The sequence below is a fragment of the Rosa chinensis genome, chromosome 6 (assembly GCF_002994745.2).
Source record: "Rosa chinensis cultivar Old Blush chromosome 6, RchiOBHm-V2, whole genome shotgun sequence".
In the NCBI taxonomy this organism is placed as follows: Eukaryota; Viridiplantae; Streptophyta; class Magnoliopsida; order Rosales; family Rosaceae; genus Rosa; species Rosa chinensis.
Window position 1 is genome coordinate 59,932,614 of NC_037093.1, and position 13,742 is coordinate 59,946,355.

General features: G+C 37.3%; 2 protein-coding genes across 3 annotated transcripts; both read right to left on the reverse strand.

Moving 5' to 3' along the window:
• Window positions 1-898: 898 nt before the first annotated feature.
• LOC112172836 (acyl-protein thioesterase 2) lies at window positions 899-5,579 on the reverse strand. The gene is made up of 10 exons (XM_024310333.2): window positions 5,424-5,579; window positions 4,737-4,813; window positions 4,461-4,575; window positions 3,473-3,509; window positions 3,265-3,334; window positions 2,965-3,069; window positions 1,888-2,038; window positions 1,687-1,769; window positions 1,409-1,502; window positions 899-1,321 (listed from the first exon to the last, which is right to left on the reverse strand). Exons 2-10 carry the CDS (start codon window positions 4,765-4,767, stop codon window positions 1,231-1,233), a joined length of 777 nt encoding a protein of 258 aa, XP_024166101.1. The 5' UTR covers window positions 4,768-4,813; window positions 5,424-5,579; the 3' UTR covers window positions 899-1,230.
• A 3,969-nt stretch (window positions 5,580-9,548) lies between these two features.
• Window positions 9,549-13,507, reverse strand: LOC112173347 (ammonium transporter 2 member 5). 2 transcript variants are annotated; one of them, XM_040509450.1, is made up of 4 exons: window positions 13,286-13,507; window positions 11,224-11,854; window positions 10,500-10,785; window positions 9,549-10,266 (listed from the first exon to the last, which is right to left on the reverse strand). In XM_040509450.1, the coding sequence occupies exons 2-4, from the start codon at window positions 11,830-11,832 to the stop codon at window positions 9,731-9,733; spliced, it is 1,431 nt and encodes a 476-aa protein (XP_040365384.1). In that variant the 5' UTR covers window positions 11,833-11,854; window positions 13,286-13,507; the 3' UTR covers window positions 9,549-9,730. The 2 variants fall into 2 exon arrangements, with proteins under 2 accessions (XP_040365384.1, XP_024166726.1); XM_024310958.2 differs by lacking the exon at window positions 13,286-13,507 and having other exon boundaries at window positions 11,224-12,161.
• Window positions 13,508-13,742: the final 235 nt, after the last annotated feature.

The following is a 13,742-nucleotide window of genomic DNA, read 5'->3' on the forward strand; positions in this document are numbered from 1 at the left end:
CGCATTTAGGATCCGGGAAACTGTTTTTGGGCCCTAAACTTATCTGCATGTTGGAATTGCTTCTTTGGTTACTTAGGTAGAAGATTACTCTCTATTCAGCGCTTTATTTTGCGTGGAGTAGGCAAGGTCGGTCATACTACCGGCGGTTAGCTTGATAGAAGGTTACCCTCTGTTCGACGTATATCTTTGCGTGGAAGTATGGTTGATCATACTATTGGTACCGTTTTACATAGCCCGGACTCTGTCTGGTGCCTCATCAAATGCTTAATTGCATCCCTTCGTATCCTTGCTAGGTTTTATTTCCGATGTTTTGTTGCATCTAGTACTTCTCTTGTTATTTTATATTTTGATGTAGCTTCTACATCTATAAGTTGTAATTTTTCTTATGGTTATTATTAATAAAATGGTTGACTATTACTCTAAAAAAAAACAAAAATTTTTAAGAGAAATGTGAACAAAACAATAAAAATTAATTAAAAATTTGAAACCCCAAAATTTAACCCATAAATGAAACCAGAAATATAAAACTCATAATCTATTAATATCATACTTGGTCCTAGTAGAAGTCAGCATCAGAAAAAATAGGAAACTGCTCCTTAATTGGCTCCCAAAAAATTAAAGGGTAATTTACCTTTAAAAAAAGCTTCTTGGCCAATTAAAAGGTAAAAATGGTCCTTCTCCCAGTTAGGCTGGGTTCCAAAAAAAAAAAAAAGGTAAAATGGTCCTAAAAAATTAAAAAAGACATGGATACAATAATTCCATAAGGATGGAAAACAAGCGGCTTATATTAGATTTATGAGAAAAATTAGTAATAAGGGTCAACTTAAGGGAAAAATTTATGGGAAAAATGGTACTTAAGGGGAATTTCCCTTCGAAATAATGAAGAAAACTATGAACGGAAGAAATAAAACAAAACACTTCATTATATAATTTTTGGGCATAAAATACTTCATTATCAAACAACAAATATCAGTGAATGTGAACAAAGAGAACCGCATCTGGCTCCCATTCCCCCACCCTCGACTCCAAGAGCGAGACATTATTGTAAGAAAAGGAAAGGGAACCAGAGAGAAATCATAAGAACTTCAACTAACATATATGTATCCCCAAACCACCATCTATTCTAGTCGGAATGCCCTCTTCTTGTCCCTTTTTGTCTATGAACTCCTGGTCATTTGTAATTAATCCCCATGCATACTATCTCATCATTCACCATTCGTTGCTTTTCGACTAGTAAGATCGGGATCCCTCAAGCCCCAAACTTGCAGTCAGCCAAGCACAAACTTCATCGGTTTCTTCAGGGATGGTATAATGGCCCAGACTGCATTGCCAAATGTAGGATTCATGAAACTGATATTGGAAAAAAAATAACAAAATATAAAAACTTAATGAAGTCAGAATCACGTACCCATTGTATGTTCTAAACATGAGATTTCGAAATCCAGCTGCACTTAAGGTCTGTGCGGATTTCTCTCCATGTTTATGTGCAATCACATCATCACCTGCAAAGAAGAATCAAGGCATCAGATAGATTAACTATGCTTCATATACATTTTGTGTTTCTAAACTTGCAAATTATAAATCTAACCAACCAAACAAACAATCTAGCAGCTTGCAGCTATTTCCAAAGATACTTCAGAAGAAGAACTGGATCTTATAGTACCGAATATCAGAAGATATGATTACCTGAGCCATGACACAGCAAAATGGGCAAGGATGCTGCATGCCTTGCAGCCTCATGCGACCCCTCCATCCGGTTCCTTAAGGTCCTATAAGAAAATAGCTGCTGAGATGAGTTGATTGATTATTAACAGTACATGTGTGTATAGGGTATATGTGTTGTGCATGAAAAAATCCATATCAGCGGAAACATGACAGAAGCTAAACCTCGAACATGGCAGCCAGCCACTTAGACCAACAATTGCACTAAGGTTAACTGGATATGGGTTTCCATTTCCATATTGCCCTAAAGCGCGGCATGTGGCAGAGTAGAGGGCAGTTGCAGCACCCATGCTGAAGCCTCCAACACCTAATTTTACTGTTCAAAAGAGCAAAATTTACATGAGCAAATATAGAAGCATCTATAATTCCTATAAAAAGAATCACCTCAATAACACTACAGAGCCAATATTTCTGTAAGAATACCATGATTCACAACTTCAATGCAAAATCACTAATTATCTGCCCTCTAGATTTATATTGTAATATATATAACATATATATATATATATATATATATATATATAAACAACCAACTTCCTCTAGTTCTAATTAGATGTTACAGCATTATGGAGTCCATATATCTGCTAGTCTTGACAACCTTGAAAAAAACAAGATAAGGTAATTCAATAGCAAGGTTGAAGATCGAATGAGAGTTCTGCAAATCAATTGGCAGAAGGCAGTTATGAAATGAACTAATTCCATGATATGAGAAAAATTAAATTAACCTAATGATGAATTTACAAAAGATAATAGGAAGCATTTAGTATAATTTCTATTAGTTAAGTCACAATTCATGACAGCTGTTTAAAACATGATTACATGAATGGGAAAATAAGTTCACTATACTAACAGAATTAAACAGAACCTGATGAGAAAAGACAACAGATAACAGGGAGCATTAACTGATCAGAATATAGTTATTATAGTAAAGTCATGATTCGTGAAAGCTGAACAGAGTCATAAAGAGAAATAAGCAAATAACTTCAATTCAGTGGAGCACAAGGGAAGGTGCCAATTACAGAGAATTTTGGCTTTTGAATTTAACCTTTTTATGTAAAAAGTAGAAAATTGCATGAATCCTGAGTCCATAAGCCCAGAACTCTTTATATTCCCCTTTGCCACACTACCAAGAAATACCAGGCCCTAATTTATCCTATGTTAAACACTTCTCCTGAAAACATTTGTAACAAACAAATATAACTAAGATATAAGAGTTTAGAATCTTTCAAGAATGGAACATACTATCAGCAGGCTCTGTTGACAAGAGATTTGCAACATGCGCTGCTGAGGCATCTAACCCCTCCATGTCATCAGGAGCATCTTCTGAAATGTCCCCCATGTCAAACCCTGTTATGAATCACTTGAACAGATGAGCCTATGTTCTATAAATTTATATGACAAATAATAATAATAATCATAAACGAAATGTCCAAAACAGTTATCCTAGTTACTGGATAACATTCTCATATGATAAAACTCACACCACCTTGAATTTGATGGTGGTGTTCAGCAAGAGAAAAAATCTACAACAATAAGTCTTACAAGCAGTGCAAGGAAATCCACCAAATAATGCTACAGGCCGAGAAGGAGCAGTAGGGCAAATCCACTTGATCTGGATGATAAGACAGTGACTTCTATTAAACAACTAGCAATATAGTCTCTGAAATAGAAGATAAAGTGTGCAGGTAGAATGCATCGTGCATATACATGTGCATAATGGTAAACTATAGCTTAAAATAACTATACTTACATTTGGAAGAGGAAGGGTTTCCAAGAGCTGGGACCAACTGCAAAACAAAGAACCAAGTGAGAAAATCCATCTTATTAGGACTCACTACTGGTTAATTTAACTTGTCAACTTGGCATAAAAAGGAGCTGGAATAGCACAACATTTCTGTCCAATAACTAGGAAGGTTGGTGGCACACTTCAAGCTGGAGAATCATTACAATATTATTTAAGAAACACTTGTTAAAACCATATATCTCAATTTAGGACCATATGTAATCAAACTTAAGAATAAGCCTGATCAACAATGTGTATAATTTTGATTCTTTTCCAATAATGTCTTGGCTCAAATTCGTCCAACCGTATATCATTAAATCAACTAGTGTATTTCAATTTGATAAAACTAAAGGCAACTAAGCTAGCGAAGAAGTGGTCCCCTATTCTTGGCCTAGGAATATTCAAATACTTGATTCAAGACTTCCCCGACATGACTTAGAATGTCAAAAAGAGGAATCAAAGGAACACTTATGAAATTGTTTCTTTGATTCACGGCAGTATCATTATCCACATCAAGTCAATCAGAGTTAGAATCTTCCATTTGCAATGTAAGGGCTGAAAGGCTAGTTACAGACCATTCCATAACAGGACAAAGACTTGACATTCTTCAATTCCCCTTCTTTCTTTTTATGTGGAAAAAAAACAAGTCCTCCCTACTCTTGCAGTTATATACTCATTTTAAAGGGAACGGAATCAACTCATATCCACAAAGGTGATTAAAGAACTTCACACTCAGTTGTCATAACTATTGATACATGCACGTCCACAAAACCAAGGGGAGTAAAACATTAGACTGTATTGCTATTGTAAACCTGACATGACAAGGTACAATTATCATGCTACGAATTTCAGTTCTCCTGATAAATTGGTTTACAACAAGTTTCACCTAAAAACAATGACAGATGGTAACCGGCACAATGTTTTTCTAAAATATTTGTTAAAAGAATAGCATTACCTTGAGCCCTTATCACCAAGGCCATGTAGCCAAACTATAGTTGCTTGGTGTTTCCCTTTTGGCCTGACCACATGTGTCCTCCCAAACTCAAACCTCCCTCTAGCAGTTCCACTACCTAACAAATTGAATCAACAAATATTCAAAAGACATAACAATTGCGCTAGTTACCAAGACACCAGCAAGAACCAACACAATAAGTCTTGATAAAATAGCTTTACCCTCCTCCATATACAGATGAACTAATAATACAGACACCAGCTCAAAACAATGACTAACCAGAACCAGTAGTGGGATTATTGTAGCTCATTCTCTTCTATCACCCAATATCCGATATGCACAACCGAGATGACTTCCTGCAATTGAGAAAATCAATAATGGATGTACCTATTTATACCCATGTAGGGTGTGAAAATGTAATACAACCCGTGAATCTGCACAAGTCACATCTTACACACTGCTCCTAAAAAAGATTATCAGAAAGGGAAAGGCACCAAAAAAGAAGGACAGGGAAAGCTAGGAGTCTTTATAAGCACACAAGGCACATTACACCAAAGCAAACCAATGCAGAAAATTAACCAACAGAGACTTTGAGTTAGCAATGCACACACACAGCGATTGGAATAGAGAATCTATGCTAGTGGCCTCCCAATGGGCAAAGTAAAGCACTTCAACTACAGCAACCCCAGAATAGAACCATAAATTATACTTTTTTTCCTGCAAAGAAACCATTTTTCCTCCAAAGGAAACAATGCATTTTTGAAAAAGAGAGTACATTCTTGATGAGTGACAGATACCCATAAAATACAAAAAAAAACAGAAGTTGAAATGTTCACTCATTGAATGAGGTAATGAAGGGAAGTGGGATGAGATTGCAGGCACAGAAAAAAGATCTGGAAACATATAAAATATTGAATATGCCAGTGAGAAAGTGTAAGTGGAAGGGTTTAAGCTTTTTGTACCAACCTGGTGTGGGACTAGAAACCCAAAAGAATATGGGCCTCTCTCTTTCTTCTCTGTCTTTCCCTTTCTCTGCTTCACACAGCTTTCTCCACTCCCTCTCTCAATCTCACTCGTTTTCTGTGTTTTGTTCATACTTCACACTCACACAGAAACCACCCACAAAACCCCAAGCTCTTTCTTTTCTTTTTTCTTTTTCTTTTTTTCACAGGGTCTGAAAACTAATCATTTTCCCACAGGTTTTCCATGCCCAGACCAAAATACCCTTCTTCGTTTTAACCCTACAGTCATATAGTTAAAAAAGTTTCAGCCTTTTTGCATTTGGAAAAGGTAAAACCTTTGTAAGGAAATATGATATCCAAAAACGAGAGAGATGAGAGATGGAGAAAGACAAGAAAGACTTTTACTTGTCATTTTCATTCATCTGAAAAAACTTAGAACAGTAATGTTACCAAACTCGAGGAATAACCTTTGTGATATTGGGGACAATATAGTGAATTCACCTAGTTCCACAGTTGCATTCTGTTCAAACAGTATATGATGCCAACCCTTCAACATGCGTCACAATTTAGCTATAGGCATCTGTATTCACATTTGTGAAGATTCTATGAAGTGGCAAATCTTTTTTTTTTTTTTTTTTTTCCTTTTTTGGGTTTTTCAAGTGAAATTGAGCTATACTCTTATCATTCTTCTCATATCAACGTATCTCATATGTTTGCTTGAACTTTACTCACTTTATTTTAAACAATAATTTAAGGAGAAAAGTGAAAGATTCGAACTTTAAATTTTTGTAACGGAATAAAACACTTTTAACCAATGCACTCTCTTTTATCACTTCCTTGAGTCTTGAAATGAAAAAGATGGTGTGCTTGTTAATTGTTTTTTTTTTTTCAAATTAGCATCTTAGTTGTGATTCACAAGTCTCAATCCAACTACGCTTACACATGCATTTGGAATTTTAGGATGAAAGGGAGTCCTAAAGTCTTTGTCTTTTGTTTTCATATGACCTTAAGTGTCTCTATCAAGTTGTCAACTCTTTATGTTACTCGCCCACCCGCTAAATTAAAGGCGAATCATAGTTGTATTGTATAAGAAATGTTGGTTCATACCCAAGAGTGGCTGGAAGCTCACAATCGTCTTTGCATTTGGAATAAACCTGGGATGGGACTATGAACAGATTTTGCACTGATTTCTAGCCTTACTTAAAACATACAAACACCATATGCTGATTCGTGTCTAGTTTGGCATCAAATTAATGTAGTAAACACTTCAATATTGTAATCTGATTAATGCCTTAAAAAGGCTCGAAATGAAGATTAGACAAAAGTTAAGGAATAATACTTCTGCTTGTCGGGTAGTCTACGAGTTTTTATATCATTAACACCTTCCACCTGTTCTCCACTCGAATCCAAGTTCCAAGACCTGGTTTTATAGGGTTTAATAATTCCAGAAATTGGATTCTCTCCCCGTCTCCCATTCTTTTGTTTATCTTTTGCTTCAGTACTCTTGTTCTCTTTGCTTCAATCCTAGTTGTGCATTACAAATGTAATGCGAAGATCACAGCTCTTTGCTTCATACAATATCATAGACTAAAATTTATAATACACTAGGAAAACTAAAAGACAAATAAAAACGAGAGAACAACCCAACAGATCGAAGATCCGATCGAGAATCCTCGTATTCATGTGCCAATGCCAGTTTGTGAAAACCATCATGGAAAAGTACATAGCACGTTTGATCGATGTGGCTAGTTGAACAAGTTGGAGAGGTTCTCACCATGTGACATAGTACTTTGAAATGTTTTACCGTACGAACCCAGCTACATTACTTGATACATGCATTTGTATAAGGGACCCAGCGAGCTCGGTGGCTCTCGGTGCTTCTGCAGGTCTGCTTGAAACTGAAGTTACTGAACGATCCCTTGTCTTGCCGATGTCTACGATGGATGTCATCTTTCCAGGTTTCCTTTTCTTACTGGTGATCATAAGGTCTAACGTCAGGACATATGACTTGAGAGGAGGGAATACTTACGGAAGACATACATCAACTGATGTCTCGGACTCTCGGTACCGTTCTGTACCATCCATGGCTCTCTTTTGTTGTCATTTGGAATTCCAGGTGAGTAATTGTGTAATGCTAACTTCATTTAATATTAATGGATTTGACGCCCACTGTTGATAAAAAAAGAAAAAAAAAAAGGTTTTACCAATGATCTTGAAAAACATGATCATTTGAATACAAAAGGGCCTTTGTATGGCTTGACACATTGCAAGGTGTCACAGGGCTCTTATGGAATACAATGACATGACATAACATGTAACACCTCATTAATAATTTTTTTTTAAAATAAAAGTTCTCATAAGCTCACCAATCATATAACATGATTTTTAGAACATCTTCCAATTGACGGAGCACTGGTACCTCAGAGGTTCGAACAAATATTTCTAAATGAACTTTAGAGCTTTTTGGCTTTGAAAAATCATAAAAATTAAAATTAAAATTATAAATTAGATTGTGATTTTTTAGGTCTGTCAATTCGAGCATATAAAAAATTACTATTTAAGGGTGAAAATATTTTTGGTAAGAAAATAAAAACATAAAAATCTTTTCCAAAAATCGTGTAGTAGTCCACAGACTTGGATAAAAATCATGATTTTGGAGAAGGTTATATATATACACACACACACACACACACACAGATCCTATCCAGAGCGGAGCTCCGCTTTGATATTAACGTGTGAAGTTCGAGTTTTAGGTCACTTTTCGGTCGCATATCCACATCTCGACCGTTCAGTTTCTAGGTACTAATGTATAGATCATCTCTGCAAATTTTCAGCCAAACTGATGAGGTTATGAATTGTAGTTAGTTTATAGTTTTAAAGTTTGGATGTTCTAATGGCTAAGATGATGTTATGTAATATAAAGCATCGATACATTAGACGCATCGTAGAATTTTTTCCACATTAACACTCGTAGTCTTATAACCAGTTGAAAGTTATGGGTGGAAATTTGATGAAAAATACAAAAATGAAAACAGCGGACACTACGATTGGGTTTGCACCGCATCATACCATATATTTCTTGACGATTAACATTTTACTCTTTGATTGTTCCTCTTTCTCATGATGAGATTCTTGAGCCTTATTGTTTGACGCGTAAATCCTGTAGGGGTGCAAACTGTCTCTTTTGAGCGTGTGTGCGCAGGCGTGCCAGCACCGCAGGGTGCAGTTGTCGGGGTAGTCCCTTGACCTAACTTCTTCTTCAAGCGTTGTGGACGAGGAGAGCACCAACCTCGTCACAGGGTTCTTCTCTAGCCTTTCGGGAAATGACTTTTGCCTTACGGATAAGGGCTTTGGGTGTGATCTCTTCGCGTCACCGAATCGATACTTAGTATTGTAGACTAAGTAGAGCAATCACTGGGAAGTTTGGAGAAAGCACGGGTTTTGCTAAAGCGTGACTTTAGCTTCGCTGGGTTGCGAGGGCGTTACCCTTGCTTCGCTGGTAGTATCAGTGGCAGTGGTACTGGCAGTCGGCTCGCAGGGTTGATCTGGTGATGCTGACAGTCGGCTCGCGAGGAGACTAGGACTGGCGTGCGGCCACCGGGTTTCAACGAGGTTGAAGGTTTGCTCCGGGGAGGCTTTGTAATCTCTGGGATTAGTTGATTTGAGAGAGGTCCATGTTATGCCCTCGAATCCTAGTATTTATACCTAGGTCTTCGACTGTTCCTTGCTGCAGAAGGATTATTGATTGAAGTTCCCTATTCAATCTCTGCTACTTGACTCCAATAAGGTTTCGTTTTCCTTATGGATTACGGAATGGGCGAAGCTGTTACCCAAACCCAAGTAGGCTTATTTTTGGGCCGCAGGTATCGGCCCGCTATGCTAAATCCACTAAAAGATCTTGCCAAAATTACTTTTGGGCTCAAACACTTATATTTAAATTTTACTGAGTCAACTGGTTCATCTGACTCTTTTACTTGTTTTGCAGTTTGATTTGTTTCTTGCTAGCTCTGTTCCCTTGGCTGCTTTGCAGCCTAGCCATTTCCTTTTTAGGCTTACTTTTTGTTTATAGTTATTTGGATCAAGTCTCATGTCAAATACTCAATTTCAATATAACTTCAAAAAGCACTCACATTAACCAGCACTGTCATGCATAAGCTTAAATGGTCGATTTTTCTTCTATGGTTTTACAATTATTAAGTGACATTATTTCAATGAAAACTGTGCAAAGTTCTTGACACATTTAAACATTTTAAAGCTTCTATCCTCCAAATTCATTTCAGCTTAGCATCTAGAACACCAATGTAGATAGCCTTATGCCATCTCAATATTTCCAGCAGACCTGGGTTTACGTTTTGCAGATGACTCTAAATCATATGCTACGTCCATCTTTTCACCTTGACCCCAGATAGCATAAGCCTCTTCACCATGAGCTGCTTCATCACCAATCTCCATATCCTCTTCAGACATTCTCAGAGGCACAATGAGTTGCACCAAAAGGCATACGAGGCTTGTCACCACAACATTTAGTGTAACAACGAAGATTACCCCGATAAGTTGAATTCCTACTTGACGAAGCCCGAGATGGGCTTTTCGCATGTCAAAACCATAAAATAGACCAACATATTGAGCATAGTAGCCATAGAACAAATTATTGAGCTTTGGATGGGCAAAGAAACCGGTGAGGAGTCCACCAAGGGATCCGGCGATAGCATGAGTGTGTAGGACAGCCATTGTGTCATCAACTTTCTGAAGAAGCCTGGATTTCTTGTGGACAACCATCATGGTGTACCAAGGAATTGAGCCGGAGAGAAGCCCCATTATTATGGCTGCCCATCCTTGCACAACTCCTACATGATGTTCAATGTAAAATAGTGGATATTATTTTCATATCTACCATTAAATTAATTTACAGTCCGGCTCTGATACCATGTAAGGTAATCATTGGACACCAAAAAACTTAAGTTGTTAAGTAATCAATAGTGGACAATGCATATAAAGCTAACAATTGGTACTAATTTCTTAATGCTTAGAGCCTTAGACATATATTCTGGGTTTGTAGCCTTTGTGAATTAGAACTTACCAGCAGCTGGGGTGATGCAAACTAAACCAGTGATCATGCCTTGAACTGCTCCGATGACAGAAGGCTTGCGGAAAAAGATGACATCAAGCGCTAGCCAAGTTAGCAAGCTGGTAGCGGTGCAGACATGAGTGTTCAAGACAGCCAATGAAGCATCCATACTGACTACATAAGGGTCTCCTCCATTGAACCCTGTCCATCCCATCCAGAGCAACCCTGCTCCCGTCAACATAAGAAGAATGTTGTTTGGAGGGAACCTTTCCCTGTCCTTGGTTGAACGAGGACCGACCTGCCATCAGATACACCAAAAAATTGATCATGTAACTCAACAATAAGGGGGTCTAGTGTTAATTGACCACTAAAATTTGAAATCAAATTTAGAAACTGATTCTAAAATTTGTAGAAGTCTTCTTTCTATTGGCATGCGATGAATGATTTTACTTTCTTTATATTCAAAATGAGACACAAATTATAGCGTCACACTGAAACATTTTACCACCAACAATTGAAACTTTGTTTCAAAAGTATATGTAAATCTTTAGTTCATTTCCGGTTAAACCAGTTGAAGCAAGCAAGTTTTCAATACTATTTGGTCTGTTGGAGGGAGAAAACCCCATTTCATAGTTTGAGGAGAAAGTTTTGGCTCCAAAGGTGATTGAATTCAGTTTAGAATTTGAAATAAAAAAATAAAAACATAGAGATGAATGAGAAAGAAAGGTTTTCCTACCCAGTAGGCTGCTGTGAAACCAGCAACTCCAGAAGAGAGATGGATCACATAACCACCAGAATAATCAATTATTCCTCTCACGGCAAGCCACCCTTTTGGACTCCAAATACTATATGCTCCAATGGTGTATGAAAATGTCAGCCAGAGTGGCACAAACAACATCCAAGCATAAAAGTTCATCCTTCCCAGAAGAGCTCCAGCAATCAAAATTAAAGTGATTGCTGCAAATACAAACTGAAAGTACACCATTGTGGCATTTGGGAACTTCCCAAGAAACGCCTGCGTAAAAAGATACTTTTGGTCCAATGCCACATCAGCCCTCCCCCAAAATGGAGCTGATGAGAAGAGTGGACTTCCAAAAGACATGTGATATCCCCAACCAACCCAACACAGAAGAACACAAGCAAAAGCATAGAATGCCATGAAAGCTGAGTTCACAGCCCATTTCTTCTTCACCGCACCGCCATATAGGATTATGAGGCCAGGAACACTTTGCATGCCAACCAGAGTTGCAGCGGTCAGCTGCCATGCGTTGTCGGCTTTGCTCATCCAATCTGGACTGGCCTCATCATACATGAGGCCAGGAGGGAGAGCATAGGTGTTGTTCATTTTTCTCCTACTTTGTCTTCCACTGCAAAATAATGCTGCTCTAGATTAAGCAATGCTTGATGTGGTGGTGGACTTAAGAACCAACCAATCAAGCTTTTATGTTAGTTGATTTGGGTTTGATTCTCACGAAAAGCTGTCACTTTGCTGCAACATCTTTGGTGTTATTTGACATTCATGATCTTACAATGTGTTTGTTCTGTCTTAGGCAACCTACTGCTACTGTTTTACATATACTTTTGGACCATTTGGCGGGTATTCCAACCGTTTTTAACTTGACATTCATGGATCGTATATCTATAGCCGTTTAGGTCTATATATATCTTCCAAACCAGATTGTGTAGCACAACATAGAAAGTGGTGAAAATAATAATGAATTAAATATTGGTAATGGAATATTTGAAAGGAGGAGGTAAGATGCAAAAGGGATTAGAGAAAAAATGGAATCTTGTCTATGACGAGAAGACATAGGGAGCTCCAAAACTATCACATTTGGGGTAAACTATTGACCCCAGAAGACAAACAGATAAATTTGTACAATTCAAAGGTATCAAACAACAAATAAATGTTGTTCTTTGGAATGTATCCATGAATATATGATAAATTCGTTTGATATATTAGTTAGGGTTGCAAACTTCTCTCCTTAATTAAAGTTATGTAAATAGTTAAAGAGGCGGAAAACTTGAAGGTTAAATATGGGCAAAGTTATCCGTATTATGAAGAATTTTACGAAGACGAAAAATCTTGAGCAAGATGCAAAGCGAAAATGTGCTCATATATTATTGTGTTTAATGTAATTTAGTTTAGGAGTGATGGAGATGCTTTTTTTGAGTTGAAAAAGTCAACCATTATGCAATTCAAAATTGCCTAGAGTGCTGTTAGAAAAAACCATAAAGCCATTGCATAGAGCACACTATACTAGTACACCCCTCACACAAGAGAAACTTGATCTATCATATCATGGTGATAATAATGGAACATAGATTTATGTTTTTGTTGAGATTTGAGAATCATACAGTTACAAAAGAACACCATTTTCCGTCTTTTTGACATAATTTTTTTTTGTGCAATTAAAAACAATATTATTTCGATGAATCTATACAGCATTCTAGATGTATGAGTCTATATATATATGAGATCATACGTACTGCCTCAGAATTCATCTCTATAATTTTTTTTTATTTTTTATTTTTGTAAAGGAAAAATTGAAGATAAATACCACTAGACCTAGTGGCGGATCCAAGATTTGAGACTTGTCTAGGCGAATTATAACAACCACTATTTTTTTTTTTTTTTTTTTTTGCATAAACCCAGACACTATCACCAAAACTCTAAAAAAAAATTCTAATCTGCAACACAAAATGCACATCTTTAAATAAAAAATAACCACAACATAATCAGGAGAACATAGATGTATCAAAAATTCAAAACAGGAGAGATCGATAGAGTTTCATACCTTGTTTACGAGAAAGCGAAAGAAAGATTGTTGCTTTAGAGATTCCTTGGTCTGTGTCGCAGACTGAGGCTACTGGACAACAAGGGGTGAGATTTTCCACAAGATGGGAATTTAGGTGTGGATTGCTAGCTTGAGACATTTTGCTTTCGAAGATAAGTAGTGTGAGGCTCTTTGTTGCTTTGGAGATTCCTTGGTCTGCGTCGCAGACTGAGGCTACTGGACAACAAGGGGTGAGATTTTCCATAAGAAGGGAATTTGGGTGTGGATTGCTTGAGGCATTTCGCTTTCGAAGATAAGTAGTGTGAGGCTCTTGTTGCTTTGGAAATTCCTCGGTCTGCGTCATAGACTGAGCATACTGGACGGGGTGAGATTTTCCACAAGAAGGGAATTTGGGTGTGGATTGCTTTAGGCATTTCGCTTTCGAAGATAAGTAGTGTGAGGCTCCATCGAAACGCAC